Below are 20,065 nucleotides of genomic sequence, written 5' to 3' on the forward strand. Positions count from 1 at the left end.
ACATTTAATATCAGACAATTATTGACAAAAAGTAGGTGACAAATCGATATTGAACATGATGTTCAATGTCGGTCGAAATCGACATTGAAGATGGAATTCAATGTTGGTCGAAAACTGACATTAAAATCTTGATTATCTATAATGTCGGTTTTAGACCAACATTAAAGACAATCGACATTGAAGACATTTTATAACACGATCTTCAATGTCGGTTTGCAACCGACATTGTACCCTTATAATGTCAGTTTTAAACCGACATTAAAGCCTAGTTTTGTAGTAGTGTGGGTTAATAGTTCATGTGTGTCTATTCTTAATTTGCTCTTTGTTATTTTACCGTTGTTTCTATCTTTACTAGGACATATTGTGTGACATATGTGTTTTGTGTGAAAAACTACAATTTAAAATTCAATTGATTAATTCAACGGTAGGATTATCAATGGTCAAATCATTAATCACAAGCTTTGCTTTGAGTTTTGAGAGATTCCAAAGTAGGGAATAGAAACAATACCTCTTTCTTCTCGCAAGACAATGACCTCTCTTTCTGAAGAAAACAAAAGTGAGCAATATTATACTACCCAATTGAGAATGATAGGTGTCAAGTTTTTAAATGACAATGATGTATCTTATAACATCAAATTTTGAATTTTGAGACTTCTCTCCTAACCCCACATTTCTCCTATTGTTTTCCCAACAAAATATTTTTGTACAGTAGAATGATACATATAGTGGTAACACAAGACCCATAGGTAGATAATCAACCATTAACTTAAAGAATAATTTAACTGGTCAAATTTAGTAATATTTTTTTTATAAAAAATGTAGGTTCAACATTTTAACATTTTTATTGAAGCTAAAAAAAATAACAAAGAATGAAACAAAATATTAATTTTAATGAAAGAAAAAATAAGTATATTAACATTTGATTCAGGTAAACTTAACTCAATCATATTGGTATACATACAATTTTTAAAGATCAAAGGTTCAACTATCACCTGATTATACTGAAAAGAAAAAAATACAATAGTATAGTTGGCTCCACTCTCATTAATACTCAACCACAATTCAATAAAAATATTATGTGGGGTCCATCTTCTCATTTATTTTAGTGGAAAGGACATTATGGTACTTCCAAAAACTTCTCTCTAAATGGTATGTTAAATCATCTAGGTGAATTTAATACAATGCATTAATAAGTTCCCAAAAATTTGAGATAAATTAATATTCAGGATCTTCAACTCTAACACTATGTTTTAATAAATAAGATACCTATTTATATTATCTAACGCTAGAGGAAATGATTAATGCACAAAAACTTTTGTTTAACCCTTGAAAATGAAGGGAGGTAAACCTGAACCACACATATAAAAAGGTATGATGAAAGAGAATCTCCTATAACAAAGTAAGTGAGTAGATACAAGTATAACTTAATATATAAGTTGAAAAAAACCCCCAGTTTTCAATTACTATCTTTGACACAACGTGAAAAGTATAATTGAATCTCAAAATTCGAGATTGATCGTGCTTTATTTTAGTTTAACTATGCTCATTTTAGCTCTAAATTCTCGATTTTATATGTGATAATTTTATATATAAAAATTTGCCAACATGAGCAATAACTCAACTAGTATGAAGTATGTACTTTCACCTTAAGGTTAGAAGTTCAAATCTCCTATACGCTACATATATATTGTGTTGAACTAAAACAACAATGTTTACGAAAATTTAAAAGTTCTCACAACTAATCCTAGATCTATTGGACACAAATTCAAACGTTCCAAGATATATAATAGGAAAATTTTCACAGATAGTAAAAATGTCAAACTATTTACAGAAATAGCAAAACAATACTGATAGACAATGATAAACTTCTATCAGCATCAAGTCTATCACTGATAGACATTGATAAACTCCTATTATCCTTTATCATTGATAACTTCTATCAGTTTCTATCACCGATAAACACTGATAGACTTCTATCAGCCTCTATTAGTCTCTATATCAAAGAAGATTAAAAATTTACTATTTTATATAAATAATTTCCCTTATTTTTCTATTTTTAAAAATCCTCCTATATAATAAGTAAAACAAATGCTATTTCTTTCATTTTTATTTACTAGAAATCTAAATGAGTTGGAATAAAAATGAAATCAATTGGTATCGAAATATGTTGATGTGATTCACTTCAAGAATTAGAGAACAAATTCAAACCTAAATTATTGATGATGTTTTATCTCTTGGAATAATATAGTGAATTAAAATTGTCCTTGAAAGTATAGTTTAGCTAAATGATTCCAAAAAAGAAAATTTAATAATAAACTATATTATATGTCTATTTCCAAATGAAAGATGCCACTAAACATGTCACGTTTGAGATAAGTTGATGAAATTTCAAAATAAACACACAATATTTCAACGAGAATAAATGATGTTAGGAAAATATTTTATTTTGTTAATTTGTTGATTATACCAAATGGTTTGAAAGATATATTTTGGTGCTGTTTTTGATAATACGTTCAAATTAAAATAATATAATAACTGTACGAAAAAAAGTGATGAACGAATTAAACAAATATCAAATAGATAATCCACTTATTTAAATTGTATAGTTAATTAATGAACCAATTAATTTAATGAGTTGGTGAAATAATTTTAATGATTAAATACTTAAAAAAATTAAATAGCTTAATATAAATAATCTCCTACATTAGATCATTTGTACTATTTATTCTATTAATTCTTTAGTTTATTAATCAAAACCCATTTAATTTTATATGTATCGTTTAACTTATATAACGTTTCGATAAAAACCCTAATAGAAAATGGACATTTCTATAGCAACTCAATTGAAAAACTCTGTATATTCATAATTATTAAGACTTTTCAATTTTTAACAATTCTTCACCTCTTTCTTAAGTAAAGAAATTGAATTTTTAACCCAAATTTAAAAATAAAAGCATATTTTTAAATATATATATATATATATATATTTTATATTTTCAAATTTGGGTTTTGTTTGTTTAAAATATCTATAAAAAATAGATAATTAAACAAAAAATTTAGAGGTTTAATTTTCAAAAACTAATAACTAAAAACCAAATAGTTATCAAATGAGACAAAACTATATTAGACTGTACGGTTCTTTTCTTTTACAGTGAACTAAAATTGTCTTAAAGTATAGGGTAATTGCAATTGGTAGCATTTTTAGGAGTAATAACCAAGTATATAACATCATTTAAAAAAAATTGCAAATATAGTCAACTCTATCAGCAATAGACTTCTATCGTTGATAGACTCTTACAAGTGATGGTCTATCACTGATAAGTGATATGGTCTATCACTAATAGATTTCTACCAATAATATGATCTATCACTGATAGATTATTTAAATTTGATCATATTTATAATTTTTTTTTGTTATTACTATGGTTCTAATGTCTATATTTACAACGTCCCTAAAGTATATGGAATATACTTTATGAAACAAAATTGTTTTAGAGTCTATAGGAAAATATATATAATAATGGTACGATAATGTGGGTCACATTATAGGCCTCCAATTGATAAAAACAATTTGATTTTTATTTAATATATCAACAATATTCATCTTGTCTAGTCGATGTGAGGGTCTGGTCACAATATGGTGATACAAATAAAGTTTGATAGAGAAAAATACATTAGTGAGAAAAAAAGAAGTTTATTAGCATGTGACAACTACATATAGATAGAGTATTAATTCTATCTACATATTGGCATTTCTATACATTCATGAATTGCCACCAATATATGATCAATGTGAATCGACATTTCTAATCGACATTTCTATTAGATTATAGTCGAAATCTTTAAAATCTAACAAAAATATCAACCAAATTTCACTGACGTGAATGTCATATTAATAATAAAAAAGTTTATAATGTATCTAATTAAAGAGGGTGATATGTTCATTCGTTAAATTAAATATTTTTTAATATATATTTCTAAAAATTAAAAAAAATCCACTAAAATCAATGTCTTAGCAATATTTTCATTCAATCATTTCTATAAAATATAGTTGAGAACAGAAAGAAAGCTTTCGAATTATTTTTCAAAATTAAAAGTAAAAATCAAAATAGCCATCCAATGAAATAAAATCCAATTTAAGTTTAATGATAAATTTGGTCCCTATGATTCGAAGAAACTTAGAATATAGTCTCTATAAAAAGTTAGAATTTAGTCTTTATGACTTGATAAAATCTCATAAATAGTTTACTATGATTTGGTAGATAGTTCCAACCATAAATTTTATCAAAATATAGAGACTAAATTGTAATAGAAGATTAAATTTTAACTTTTATCAAATTTGTAAGTTAAAAGTTGACAAATCAACTCTTAACAGATAATGCATTTCTTGTTCAAAAGCAATAAAAAGGCTTGCTTTTTGACAAGAAAGTTGTCTTTAAATTAAACACATGTAAAATACTTTTAAACTATTTTTTTTTTAATTTTATCATTATAATTATTGGAACAATAATTAAGTGCAGTCTAGGTTGTACTTTTTTTTCATACTCTCTCTTTTCCTACACATAAAAACATCTTTTTAATCAATTTTTTAAAATAAAAAAAATTGAAGTGTCAATTTTTTATCGAGTGTAACCCAAATACATCTAAATATTTTCCTAGTTATTGACTCTAAAGAAATCTAAAAGTCTTAATACTTAAGATGTGTACTTTGGACTAGCAAAATACCTTAAACTATTCCACCAAGTTCTATAGTTGTTTTCTTCAAAAGGACCAAAAGGAGAAAAAAAAATATGCATCTTTATTGTAAAGTCATATTTAGAATAATATAAACTCAAATGTCTTAAATTTAATAGGACTAAAAAATACATTGAATCATATTGAAACATGACCCATCTTCTTTGTATGGACAATAGTAATATAGAATATTAAGTGTAATCGTATTTATAAATATTAATAACTTATATAATTTTTCTCTTCGAGAAATACATGAAAGAAAAATTAAGTAGAGAAAATTGGTCGTCTAAATGTGTGAGAACACAACGATGCATTTGATTTTAATATTGATATTTTCTTTCTATCTATTCTCTTCATATTTTAATATTGATTTTAATATTGACATTTCTATCTATACATTTATGTCCCGTTTGATAATCATTTAAGACCTGTTTGATAACTATTTAATTTTTTGTTTTTGTTTTTTAAAATTAAGTATATTTCATTCACTTTTTTCAAATTCTTATTTAAATTTTAAAAATAATAACAATTTTTTGAAAGCTACTTTTTTTAGTTTTCAAAATTTGACTTGGTTCTTTAAACCATCCGTGAAAGTTAGATAATAAAGGAAGAAAATTGGATGTGAAAGTAGTGTTTATAGGCTTAATTTTCAATAACAAAAAACAAAATAGTTACCAAACGAGGCCTTAGTTTTTCGTTTTTGATTTTTTATTTTAAAATTAAGCCTATTTCATTCACGTTTCTTACCAAGATTTGTATCTTTCTTAAGTACAATGGTTGAATTTTTAGTCATCAAATTCCAAAAACAAAAACAACTCTTTGAACGTTACTTTTTTTAGTTCTCAAAATTTGGCTTAGTTTTTGAAATCATTGGTGAAAAGTAGTTAACAAGAAATTTGGAGGTAGAAATAGTATCCATAGACTTAATTTTCAAAAACAAAAATAAAAAATAAAATGACATCGTTTGATCATCATTTGATTTTTGAAAATTAAGTGTACAATCCTACTTCTATCCATTGGTTTCTAAATTATATTGGCTACATTTTAGGAGTGACATTTTATTTAAAAAAATCAATTCATATTTTGGAAACTAAAAAATAATAGTTTTAAAAAATTGGCTAAGATTTCTATTGTTCACATCATGAATAAGATAATGAGAGAAAACAAGTACTGAAAATACAAAGCGAAAAGTTCAATAATTACCAAACGAGACTTAAATTTTTTGTTTTGAACCATATGTTTCTGGATCATCTACCAAAAAGTAACCTATTAATCATTTTTCAAAAGATTAATAATGTTAGAGATGCAAAATAAAACTATTATACATAAGTAATGACCACAAATTAAAGCTAGCTACACATTTTCAATCAAACTAAAGCCAAAATAAAGTAATTTTAAGGACAAAGGGAGGGAATATCACACTAAACTCTTAAAATATAGAAAGACCAATTATTCCTATTAGCAAAATATTATTTATTATGTTTACTAATATAGACCCTCTCAACTCTTAATACATCCATTAATTAAAAAAAAAAAAATCTATATTTTCCCACAAACTAAACCACCCTAAAGTCCCCAAAACTTCCAATTTTCACACATACCAAATGAATAATGTAGAGATGAAAAAAATAAGTGAAATTCTAAATTATCGATTGACCCAAAAGCAAATGTGATTTGAATACAGAACCTTTCTAGATTCTTTGTTTTGATATTATCTTAAATCACCAATTGACCCAAAAATTTAAGTTGATTGATAAAGATAAATTTAATTATATATCAACTAATATGACTTAGAAACGAATACAACATTTGAATATTTTTTATGGGAAAAAAATTAATGTAAGGGAAAAAAAGAGTAACATACTATTAACAAAATACAAGAAAAATTTTCCAATTAAAAGAGTCTAAGTCGTATAAACATTAAAGGGAAGTGGGTCCTTAAAGATATATTAATTCCACTTGGATCTCTATAATCATTTACTTCTTTGGCTGGCTGTCGATCAATCGACTTTCTTCATCCAAATCTATCCGACTTGTCGGCCAAACAGGCCCAACCTCGGCCGCCCAATCTTCAACCACATCAATATTATTATTATTTTCCTTATGGTCTACAAAAATGGCTTTTTTCCTGCATGAAATATATGAAAAATGCGACTTGTCAAAGCCCTTAATTTATATTATCATTTTTTTTCTCTCATGCAAAGTACTTTTCCAGATGATTAGTAAAGTACTTTTTAATGTAGTCTTATTAATAATTAAGATTCTTTTATGAATAAGGCTTTGAAACAGTGTTTTTGAAAATATGATCAATTCATATCATATCATGTCAAAGTTTTATAATCAAATTACTATACTTTAAACTGTTTCCATGAAAAGACCACCTATGTTTGCATTAGGATTTTGGTTGTGTTATATCAAAGATTTTTATTTCCTAGATTGAAGGAGATGCTTTATTATGTGAGATGAATATATCGAACAAAGGTCGAAATCGTCGTTATAACATGTCAATTAAATTATCATAAAAGTGAACTGTCCAAACATTAGTTTAAACAAATTTGGTTGTTGTTATTTGATGATTGACATAAATCATCATTGGTTTTCACACCATTTTTAGGAATAAGAAAAATAATTTAAATTAGAAAAAAAAAACTTACGTTGATGAGCGTATTTGATATAAAAAAAACTTAGCTAATTAATGCGTATTTGATATCAAATGTCAAAATATTAATTAGAATCGATTATTGAACTGATAAAAAAGATCTGAGTTATGACATGAATAAAATTTATGAAAGAAAATTAGAAGGTAAAATAAATGATTGCTTCCTAGCCCTAGCTAGGTTTACATGGTGGAATGAGACCTTTTCAATAGCTTACTCCATTTTCAATTAGAAACTACTATTGACTTTTAAGTAAGTATGTTGTGGTCCAGTTAAAAGGATATAGATTACAGTATCCAAGGATGTAGATTGCCAATCATTATTACCAAATTCACTTCAAACTATATTAAATATAGCCGGAACAATAATTTGGCCGACAGTTCTTCACAATTTTCCATCATGTTTTTTTTTTTTTTTAATTACAGCAATCGAAGGGATGGAATCGAATCTCCAACTAAAAATGAGACATGATAATTACTGTTGAGTTAAATTTATTTCCATAATTTTCATTATATATTTAACTTAGTTATCTTAACAAATGAAACGGATAGAATTTTTTGAAGAACATCTCAAATTCCACAATATAGACGTGTCTAATTTCAATATTGTGCATCTAACAATTACGAGAGTTTGTAAATATTACTTTGGTCTTCTACTTTTTGACTTTGGTTTATCTTAATATCTCTACTTTTAAAATGTTATTTTGGTCATTTCACTTTTAACTTTGATTTATTTTGGCCCCTATACCTTTAAAATATTTAGAATTCAGTCTCTGTCCTTTTAAAAAGTTACCATCTTAGTTCATTCATTTTTAAGTTTATTTGATTTTTATAAGCGACTAAAATGATCACTTTTTAAAATTAAGTATATGGTCAAAAATGAACATTTAGAAAGATAACTAAAATAAATCAAAATCAAAAGTACAGGGACCAAAGTGAACATTTTGAAAACACAATGATCAAAATGAACCAAATCAAAAGTTCATGAACTAAAGTATTATTTAAACCCAAGTTAAATAAGTTAATAAAAGTAAGGATTAAAAAATCGATGAGAATTTCCATATCGAGATTTATATTTTACTAGATATATCGATGGATATATTGATAAAATACCGATATTCACTAATATTCCTATAAATTGAACCATTTATAAAAGTTAATTATTTAACTTAATAATTAGTGTTTTTTTCACAATCTTATTATTAGTATTTATATGGTTAAATTATAAATTTGGCCCCTATGGTTTGAACAAAAATTAGAATTTGATCCTATGGGTTTAAAAGTTAGAATTTAGTACTTTGTGGTTTGATAAAATCTCATAAATATTCTATATGGGTTTGATAAAATCATCACAAATAGTCTCTACCTATGAAGCACAGATACAGATATGGCTACACAATACGGATACGATCGGATACGACGATTCGTCAATTTCTAAAAAACTAAGATACGGATACGTCTAAGGATGCATCATTTTTTTAATATTTTTAATATATATATTTGTAAAAAACGAAGATACTGATACGTTGAAGATACATTTTCTTTTTCTTTAAAAAAATCTAGAATATAGATAAATTTAGTATACAAGTTAATAACAATAGCACAAAATAGAAAACAAATACTGAAATACAATATAAAAAAAGAAACATATAAGTTGTTGAAGTACAATAGTTAATAAAATTTAATAGAACAACGACTCATATTGCAAAGAAGAAGAAGAAGAAGATTAGAGGGAGAAGTATGAAAATAAACGAAGAACTTCTTTATTGAGTTGTTGAAGATATCCAAATGGTTCATATTTTGGTGGATTTTATGGGGATTCAAATGTGTAGATGGAGATTGGATGATTCTAGTCTAGGGTTTAGTCCGTTATTTTTTTTTTCTTTTAGTTTTGGACTCGAGTAGTGTGTTTTTTTAAATAAGTTGCCTAGTTTTAGATTGGGAAAAATTAGATGAGTTGCTTGTCTTTTTTTCTTTAAAAAAAAAAGGTTCGTATCGAAATAGATACGTCAAATTGCATATTAGATCGTATCTGAAAAGTATCGGTATCCTATACGTGTCTGATACGGATTCTTTGCCTCACATGAAGTATTTGTGCTTTATAGGTCTCTACCATAGGGACGACTATTTATGAGAGCTTTATCAAATCTTAAGGACTAAATTAATTCTAGTTATAAACCATACGAACTAAATTCTAACTTTCTCCAAACTATTTTATACAAGTGTTAATACGAGATATCAAAAATATTTATTAAACCTTAATATTGACTTGACATATCATACATATATTTTAATTGCTAAACAAAAGTAAATTTTTGTTTTTTGAAAACAAAATCTGAAAATTTCTGCAAAACAACATGGCAACAGCAAAGGTGTTCCATATCTTTGAGTTAACCCACTGTCCTTATGTCTTCTCATGTTTTTTTTCCCCCCCTCTCTCTCTTATATTACCTTTTCCAACTGAACAAGTTTTCAGTTAATAAACAGAAAACCAAATTTCCACATTTAAAAATGCAAACCCCATCATAAAGTTTTTGGACTTTTATTTGTTAATTTTCCTACATAAATTAATATTTATTTTATAACCCCAAATTTTGTAATAATAATAATAATTTGTCTCTCCCCAAGTCCATTTTCCAACTTCCCCATCAACCAAAGTTTTATCATGTTTTAATTTCTCTTTTGTGGGTCCTCTAATCTTTCTATTTATACCAAATCCATTCCTTCACCTTTTTCATACAATTCCACAAAATAACAAAACTTTTCTCTCCTTCAACATTCCTCACACTTCCTCTGATCTCTTCAAAAAAATGGCTCATTCTTATTTTCTCATTCTTCTCTCTCTCTTTTTCTTCTTCTCTTTCACCTCTTCCCAAAATCCTCCCTCCCCTGGCTATTTTCCAAGCAACCAAGTTCAATCCATTGGCTTTGATCAAGGTTTTCGTAATCGATGGGGCTCTCAACACCAAAAAGTCGACCAAGGAACTTTAACTATCTGGCTCGACAGTTCCTCAGGTATATATACGGTAACCTATCAGATTAAGTTTTTAAGTTCACTCGTACTTTAACATGGTATTAAAGTACGAAGTTTTGTGTCTATTTTTTTTTCCTCTAATTAGAGTTCATTAGATAATATTTAAGAATGATACATAATTTATAGTTAGTAACTTAATTGAGTGGAAATTTTAACTTTTTTTTTTTTTTGTTTTGTTTTGATTTGATTTTTTTTGTTCTTAAACAGGCAGTGGATTCAAGTCCCTCCATAGATATCAATCAGGCTACTTTGGAGCTGCCATTAAGCTTCATCCTGGCTACACTGCAGGAGTTATCACATCTTTTTATGTAAGTGTTGTTCTATGATAATGTTTTTTTCTTAATTTCTTTTAACTTAATAGGTAATTTAACATAGTATGAGAGGACGGAATCTTGTTCGAAGTTACTTGTTGGATATGAATAAATAATTAAATTTTCTATAATCTAATGTTAGCTTGAAGTTATGAGAGATTAATGGTACTTTAATTTATGCACTTCTTATCATTTTTCTTTTTGGATTTGTAGCTTTCGAACAACGAAGATTACCCAGGAAATCACGATGAGATTGACATTGAGTTTCTTGGAACAACGTTCGACAAACCATATATTCTACAAACAAATGTGTTTATGAGAGGGAGTGGAGATGGAAATATCATAGGGAGGGAAATGAGGTTCCATCTTTGGTTTGACCCAACTCAAGATTTCCACAATTACGCCATTTTATGGACTCCAGAAGAAATCATGTACGTTCAAAGCTAACATAGTTAAAAAAAAAAAAATTACATATTTGGTCCCTGTACTTTCAAACCGTCTATAAATTTTATCCATATGACTGCAGATTCTTGGTAGACGACGTGCCAATTAGGAGGTACGAGAGGAAGAGTGACGCGACATTTCCAGTGAAGCCAATGTGGGTGTACGGATCGATATGGGACGCATCATCATGGGCGACAGAGGATGGAAAATATAAGGCTGATTACAAATACCAACCGTTTATCGGAAGATATAACAACTTCAAGCTCGGCGGGTGTGCGACAGATGGGGCAGCATCATGTCGTCCGCTCAACAGTGGGCCGAGCGGGGGCGGGCGCGGCGGGTTGAGCCAGCAGCAAGAGAAGGCCATGGAGTGGGTGCAAAGCAATTACTTGGTGTACAACTATTGTCATGATCCAAGAAGAGATCACACCCTAACTCCTGAGTGTTGATCCAAAAAGTCTACTTTTTTTTTTNCGTTTGATAATCATTTAAGACCTGTTTGATAACTTTTTTTTTTTTTTTTTTTTTTTGACAACTTTTCATCTTTCTCAATTGCAATGTTCAAATTCTTATTTAAATTTTAAAAATAATAACAATTTTTTGAAAGCTACTTTTTTTAGTTTTCAAAATTTGACTTGGTTCTTTAAACCATCCGTGAAAGTTAGATAATAAAGGAAGAAAATTGGATGTGAAAGTAGTGTTTATAGGCTTAATTTTCAATAACAAAAAACAAAATAGTTACCAAACGAGGCCTTAGTTTTTCGTTTTTGATTTTTTATTTTAAAATTAAGCCTATTTCATTCACGTTTCTTACCAAGATTTGTATCTTTCTTAAGTACAATGGTTGAATTTTTAGTCATCAAATTCCAAAAACAAAAACAACTCTTTGAACGTTACTTTTTTTAGTTCTCAAAATTTGGCTTAGTTTTTGAAATCATTGGTGAAAAGTAGTTAACAAGAAATTTGGAGGTAGAAATAGTATCCATAGACTTAATTTTCAAAAACAAAAATAAAAAATAAAATGACATCGTTTGATCATCATTTGATTTTTGAAAATTAAGTGTACAATCCTACTTCTATCCATTGGTTTCTAAATTATATTGGCTACATTTTAGGAGTGACATTTTATTTAAAAAAATCAATTCATATTTTGGAAACTAAAAAATAATAGTTTTAAAAAATTGGCTAAGATTTCTATTGTTCACATCATGAATAAGATAATGAGAGAAAACAAGTACTGAAAATACAAAGCGAAAAGTTCAATAATTACCAAACGAGACTTAAATTTTTTGTTTTGAACCATATGTTTCTGGATCATCTACCAAAAAGTAACCTATTAATCATTTTTCAAAAGATTAATAATGTTAGAGATGCAAAATAAAACTATTATACATAAGTAATGACCACAAATTAAAGCTAGCTACACATTTTCAATCAAACTAAAGCCAAAATAAAGTAATTTTAAGGACAAAGGGAGGGAATATCACACTAAACTCTTAAAATATAGAAAGACCAATTATTCCTATTAGCAAAATATTATTTATTATGTTTACTAATATAGACCCTCTCAACTCTTAATACATCCATTAATTAAAAAAAAAAAAATCTATATTTTCCCACAAACTAAACCACCCTAAAGTCCCCAAAACTTCCAATTTTCACACATACCAAATGAATAATGTAGAGATGAAAAAAATAAGTGAAATTCTAAATTATCGATTGACCCAAAAGCAAATGTGATTTGAATACAGAACCTTTCTAGATTCTTTGTTTTGATATTATCTTAAATCACCAATTGACCCAAAAATTTAAGTTGATTGATAAAGATAAATTTAATTATATATCAACTAATATGACTTAGAAACGAATACAACATTTGAATATTTTTTATGGGAAAAAAATTAATGTAAGGGAAAAAAAGAGTAACATACTATTAACAAAATACAAGAAAAATTTTCCAATTAAAAGAGTCTAAGTCGTATAAACATTAAAGGGAAGTGGGTCCTTAAAGATATATTAATTCCACTTGGATCTCTATAATCATTTACTTCTTTGGCTGGCTGTCGATCAATCGACTTTCTTCATCCAAATCTATCCGACTTGTCGGCCAAACAGGCCCAACCTCGGCCGCCCAATCTTCAACCACATCAATATTATTATTATTTTCCTTATGGTCTACAAAAATGGCTTTTTTCCTGCATGAAATATATGAAAAATGCGACTTGTCAAAGCCCTTAATTTATATTATCATTTTTTTTCTCTCATGCAAAGTACTTTTCCAGATGATTAGTAAAGTACTTTTTAATGTAGTCTTATTAATAATTAAGATTCTTTTATGAATAAGGCTTTGAAACAGTGTTTTTGAAAATATGATCAATTCATATCATATCATGTCAAAGTTTTATAATCAAATTACTATACTTTAAACTGTTTCCATGAAAAGACCACCTATGTTTGCATTAGGATTTTGGTTGTGTTATATCAAAGATTTTTATTTCCTAGATTGAAGGAGATGCTTTATTATGTGAGATGAATATATCGAACAAAGGTCGAAATCGTCGTTATAACATGTCAATTAAATTATCATAAAAGTGAACTGTCCAAACATTAGTTTAAACAAATTTGGTTGTTGTTATTTGATGATTGACATAAATCATCATTGGTTTTCACACCATTTTTAGGAATAAGAAAAATAATTTAAATTAGAAAAAAAAAACTTACGTTGATGAGCGTATTTGATATAAAAAAAACTTAGCTAATTAATGCGTATTTGATATCAAATGTCAAAATATTAATTAGAATCGATTATTGAACTGATAAAAAAGATCTGAGTTATGACATGAATAAAATTTATGAAAGAAAATTAGAAGGTAAAATAAATGATTGCTTCCTAGCCCTAGCTAGGTTTACATGGTGGAATGAGACCTTTTCAATAGCTTACTCCATTTTCAATTAGAAACTACTATTGACTTTTAAGTAAGTATGTTGTGGTCCAGTTAAAAGGATATAGATTACAGTATCCAAGGATGTAGATTGCCAATCATTATTACCAAATTCACTTCAAACTATATTAAATATAGCCGGAACAATAATTTGGCCGACAGTTCTTCACAATTTTCCATCATGTTTTTTTTTTTTTTTAATTACAGCAATCGAAGGGATGGAATCGAATCTCCAACTAAAAATGAGACATGATAATTACTGTTGAGTTAAATTTATTTCCATAATTTTCATTATATATTTAACTTAGTTATCTTAACAAATGAAACGGATAGAATTTTTTGAAGAACATCTCAAATTCCACAATATAGACGTGTCTAATTTCAATATTGTGCATCTAACAATTACGAGAGTTTGTAAATATTACTTTGGTCTTCTACTTTTTGACTTTGGTTTATCTTAATATCTCTACTTTTAAAATGTTATTTTGGTCATTTCACTTTTAACTTTGATTTATTTTGGCCCCTATACCTTTAAAATATTTAGAATTCAGTCTCTGTCCTTTTAAAAAGTTACCATCTTAGTTCATTCATTTTTAAGTTTATTTGATTTTTATAAGCGACTAAAATGATCACTTTTTAAAATTAAGTATATGGTCAAAAATGAACATTTAGAAAGATAACTAAAATAAATCAAAATCAAAAGTACAGGGACCAAAGTGAACATTTTGAAAACACAATGATCAAAATGAACCAAATCAAAAGTTCATGAACTAAAGTATTATTTAAACCCAAGTTAAATAAGTTAATAAAAGTAAGGATTAAAAAATCGATGAGAATTTCCATATCGAGATTTATATTTTACTAGATATATCGATGGATATATTGATAAAATACCGATATTCACTAATATTCCTATAAATTGAACCATTTATAAAAGTTAATTATTTAACTTAATAATTAGTGTTTTTTTCACAATCTTATTATTAGTATTTATATGGTTAAATTATAAATTTGGCCCCTATGGTTTGAACAAAAATTAGAATTTGATCCTATGGGTTTAAAAGTTAGAATTTAGTACTTTGTGGTTTGATAAAATCTCATAAATATTCTATATGGGTTTGATAAAATCATCACAAATAGTCTCTACCTATGAAGCACAGATACAGATATGGCTACACAATACGGATACGATCGGATACGACGATTCGTCAATTTCTAAAAAACTAAGATACGGATACGTCTAAGGATGCATCATTTTTTTAATATTTTTAATATATATATTTGTAAAAAACGAAGATACTGATACGTTGAAGATACATTTTCTTTTTCTTTAAAAAAATCTAGAATATAGATAAATTTAGTATACAAGTTAATAACAATAGCACAAAATAGAAAACAAATACTGAAATACAATATAAAAAAAGAAACATATAAGTTGTTGAAGTACAATAGTTAATAAAATTTAATAGAACAACGACTCATATTGCAAAGAAGAAGAAGAAGAAGATTAGAGGGAGAAGTATGAAAATAAACGAAGAACTTCTTTATTGAGTTGTTGAAGATATCCAAATGGTTCATATTTTGGTGGATTTTATGGGGATTCAAATGTGTAGATGGAGATTGGATGATTCTAGTCTAGGGTTTAGTCCGTTATTTTTTTTTTCTTTTAGTTTTGGACTCGAGTAGTGTGTTTTTTTAAATAAGTTGCCTAGTTTTAGATTGGGAAAAATTAGATGAGTTGCTTGTCTTTTTTTCTTTAAAAAAAAAAGGTTCGTATCGAAATAGATACGTCAAATTGCATATTAGATCGTATCTGAAAAGTATCGGTATCCTATACGTGTCTGATACGGATTCTTTGCCTCACATGAAGTATTTGTGCTTTATAGGTCTCTACCATAGGGACGACTATTTATGAGAGCTTTATCAAATCTTAAGGACTAAATTAATTCTAGTTATAAACCATACGAACTAAATTCTAACTTTCTCCAAACTATTTTATACAAGTGTTAATACGAGATATCAAAAATATTTATTAAACCTTAATATTGACTTGACATATCATACATATATTTTAATTGCTAAACAAAAGTAAATTTTTGTTTTTTGAAAACAAAATCTGAAAATTTCTGCAAAACAACATGGCAACAGCAAAGGTGTTCCATATCTTTGAGTTAACCCACTGTCCTTATGTCTTCTCATGTTTTTTTTCCCCCCCTCTCTCTCTTATATTACCTTTTCCAACTGAACAAGTTTTCAGTTAATAAACAGAAAACCAAATTTCCACATTTAAAAATGCAAACCCCATCATAAAGTTTTTGGACTTTTATTTGTTAATTTTCCTACATAAATTAATATTTATTTTATAACCCCAAATTTTGTAATAATAATAATAATTTGTCTCTCCCCAAGTCCATTTTCCAACTTCCCCATCAACCAAAGTTTTATCATGTTTTAATTTCTCTTTTGTGGGTCCTCTAATCTTTCTATTTATACCAAATCCATTCCTTCACCTTTTTCATACAATTCCACAAAATAACAAAACTTTTCTCTCCTTCAACATTCCTCACACTTCCTCTGATCTCTTCAAAAAAATGGCTCATTCTTATTTTCTCATTCTTCTCTCTCTCTTTTTCTTCTTCTCTTTCACCTCTTCCCAAAATCCTCCCTCCCCTGGCTATTTTCCAAGCAACCAAGTTCAATCCATTGGCTTTGATCAAGGTTTTCGTAATCGATGGGGCTCTCAACACCAAAAAGTCGACCAAGGAACTTTAACTATCTGGCTCGACAGTTCCTCAGGTATATATACGGTAACCTATCAGATTAAGTTTTTAAGTTCACTCGTACTTTAACATGGTATTAAAGTACGAAGTTTTGTGTCTATTTTTTTTTCCTCTAATTAGAGTTCATTAGATAATATTTAAGAATGATACATAATTTATAGTTAGTAACTTAATTGAGTGGAAATTTTAACTTTTTTTTTTTTTTGTTTTGTTTTGATTTGATTTTTTTTGTTCTTAAACAGGCAGTGGATTCAAGTCCCTCCATAGATATCAATCAGGCTACTTTGGAGCTGCCATTAAGCTTCATCCTGGCTACACTGCAGGAGTTATCACATCTTTTTATGTAAGTGTTGTTCTATGATAATGTTTTTTTCTTAATTTCTTTTAACTTAATAGGTAATTTAACATAGTATGAGAGGACGGAATCTTGTTCGAAGTTACTTGTTGGATATGAATAAATAATTAAATTTTCTATAATCTAATGTTAGCTTGAAGTTATGAGAGATTAATGGTACTTTAATTTATGCACTTCTTATCATTTTTCTTTTTGGATTTGTAGCTTTCGAACAACGAAGATTACCCAGGAAATCACGATGAGATTGACATTGAGTTTCTTGGAACAACGTTCGACAAACCATATATTCTACAAACAAATGTGTTTATGAGAGGGAGTGGAGATGGAAATATCATAGGGAGGGAAATGAGGTTCCATCTTTGGTTTGACCCAACTCAAGATTTCCACAATTACGCCATTTTATGGACTCCAGAAGAAATCATGTACGTTCAAAGCTAACATAGTTAAAAAAAAAAAAATTACATATTTGGTCCCTGTACTTTCAAACCGTCTATAAATTTTATCCATATGACTGCAGATTCTTGGTAGACGACGTGCCAATTAGGAGGTACGAGAGGAAGAGTGACGCGACATTTCCAGTGAAGCCAATGTGGGTGTACGGATCGATATGGGACGCATCATCATGGGCGACAGAGGATGGAAAATATAAGGCTGATTACAAATACCAACCGTTTATCGGAAGATATAACAACTTCAAGCTCGGCGGGTGTGCGACAGATGGGGCAGCATCATGTCGTCCGCTCAACAGTGGGCCGAGCGGGGGCGGGCGCGGCGGGTTGAGCCAGCAGCAAGAGAAGGCCATGGAGTGGGTGCAAAGCAATTACTTGGTGTACAACTATTGTCATGATCCAAGAAGAGATCACACCCTAACTCCTGAGTGTTGATCCAAAAAGTCTACTTTTTTTTTTTCTCCTTTTGGGATTGAAAAATTGAATATAATACTTGGGTGTTTGTTGTTAGGAGTGAAGTGATCAATGATTAAGAAAATTATGTTTTTTTTTTTCTTTTTTTTTTTATAAAGAAAAAAAGTTGGGAGATTTGAGAGAGGTCAAGGAAAAAAAAAGTTGTGTTAGGCCCTCCAAGTCTTTCAAAGGATTGTATTTGCATTGGCCATTTCCCTTTTTCTTTTGTTTTGTCTTGTTTTCTTACCATCAATGGAATAAATGAAATCATCTCTTGGGTCCCATGGATTCTGTCAAGATGCCATTTCTATGAAACAGTTTTTTTGTCGCTGTCTCTTCACATAAAATAAATGATTAAATAGAAATACGGTCTGTAAAAAGTTAAAATGTAGTCATTATAATATTAAAAATTAGAATTTAGTCCTTATAATTTGATAAATCTTTGTAAATAGTTCTTGTAGTTTGATAAAATTCTCGTAAATAGTCTAGAGAATTTTATCAAACATTTTGGATTAGATTCAAATTTTCTCCCATCTATAAAGACTGAATTTTCAATTTAACCAAAATAAAGTTATTTTGTTACATTTTTTAAAAAACAATTTTTGTTGTAAAAAAAAAAAGAACAAATTATATAATTAGGGACAAAAACATAACCTACTGGCACCTTAATAGGCTATATCTATGAAGAGAACCATATTTCACTTTTGTCACTTTTCATGTAATGATTGGGACACTAAAAAGGGTTAATGCTTGTGGGCTTGTGTTTATATTCCTAGCTGGTAATCCAATGTTTCCTATTATTAGAAAAATTAAGAATAATTATATGGTTTACTGGAATACTAGAAGCTACAATTTTATTCATTAAAATGCCATGAATATGTTATCTGAAGTTCTAAACAATCACACATAAAAATTTTAATATTATCTGTTATTTGATGCTTCATATCTCTTGAATATGAAAATTACTATTCAGCTTCAATTTTGTGCTTTATTTTGAGTCATTTCTATTTTCGACTTAAAAAGAATGCTATAGAAATTTTCTAATTCTTACTTGCATAAATATCAATGTATTTTATACTCTATTACTTCTTAAGATAATAAAACAGTGTCTCTCCCTATTCATAACTGTAGTTAACACATCATTAATAATTTGATAACTACGTAAATCAGTGTATCGATTTTTTATTTAATTCCTTGATCGTGAATTGTTCTTGTCGTGATTGGTTGAGAGGTGGGGTTGGTAGGTTTAGTTTAAAAGATTGTTTCTACGTTTGCAAGGCAAAAACAGAGGACACTCGTGAGCCTAAATTGTCTTTGGCTTATGGTGCAATGCAATTCAACTGTCCACTCGTGAACTAAAAACAGGACCACAATTGCTCTACTTCCCCTTACTTATGAGTAAACTTTTCAATATACATGGAAGAAAACTAGTTAGAAACAAAATTGACCTCTAAACTTGTTACGAATTGAAAGCTAACCAGTCGGTAATGTAGGAAGAAATTTCGCTTTGAAAATATTGTTTTAATTCCAAACGATATAACTTTAGTTCGATTAAAACTATTAAAACATCTCTTTTATAGGTCATAGGTTTAAATCTCTTCTCTTTATATATATAGAAGTTCATATTCATTCCAAAATATCAATTCGAATAGTTTGTTAGTCTTAAAAAAAATATATTTCTCGTTTTAATGTTGTTACCAACTTAATAAATGGAAGAAAAAAAATCAATTTTTACTCTTAAACATTGAATTTAATTTGATCAGTACCATTGAAAGTTTAAAGTTAATTCTTTGATATATTTTTAGTTTAAAATATTTAATGTATTCTTCGGTTTAATTTTCTATCAAGTCAAGGAATATATATGTAAATTCGGACATCTGATCTCATTGAAAAAAATGCATGTTACT

At 28.0% G+C, this 20,065-nt stretch overlaps 2 protein-coding genes across 2 annotated transcripts; both read left to right on the forward strand.

Annotated features, from left to right (window-relative positions):
• Positions 1 to 10,118: 10,118 nt before the first annotated feature.
• On the forward strand, positions 10,119 to 11,633 carry LOC120082856 (probable xyloglucan endotransglucosylase/hydrolase protein 32). The gene is made up of 4 exons (XM_039038199.1): positions 10,119 to 10,405; positions 10,632 to 10,732; positions 10,949 to 11,166; positions 11,262 to 11,633. The coding sequence occupies exons 1-4, from the start codon at positions 10,201 to 10,203 to the stop codon at positions 11,626 to 11,628; spliced, it is 891 nt and encodes a 296-aa protein (XP_038894127.1). The 5' UTR covers positions 10,119 to 10,200; the 3' UTR covers positions 11,629 to 11,633.
• Positions 11,634 to 16,643: 5,010 nt separating this feature from the next.
• Positions 16,644 to 18,184, forward strand: LOC120082857 (probable xyloglucan endotransglucosylase/hydrolase protein 32). The gene is made up of 4 exons (XM_039038201.1): positions 16,644 to 16,917; positions 17,144 to 17,244; positions 17,461 to 17,678; positions 17,774 to 18,184. The coding sequence occupies exons 1-4, from the start codon at positions 16,713 to 16,715 to the stop codon at positions 18,138 to 18,140; spliced, it is 891 nt and encodes a 296-aa protein (XP_038894129.1). The 5' UTR covers positions 16,644 to 16,712; the 3' UTR covers positions 18,141 to 18,184.
• The last annotated feature ends 1,881 nt before the right edge of the window (positions 18,185 to 20,065 follow it).

Source organism: Benincasa hispida, chromosome 8 (genome assembly GCF_009727055.1).
Source record: "Benincasa hispida cultivar B227 chromosome 8, ASM972705v1, whole genome shotgun sequence".
NCBI lineage: Eukaryota > Viridiplantae > Streptophyta > Magnoliopsida > Cucurbitales > Cucurbitaceae > Benincasa > Benincasa hispida.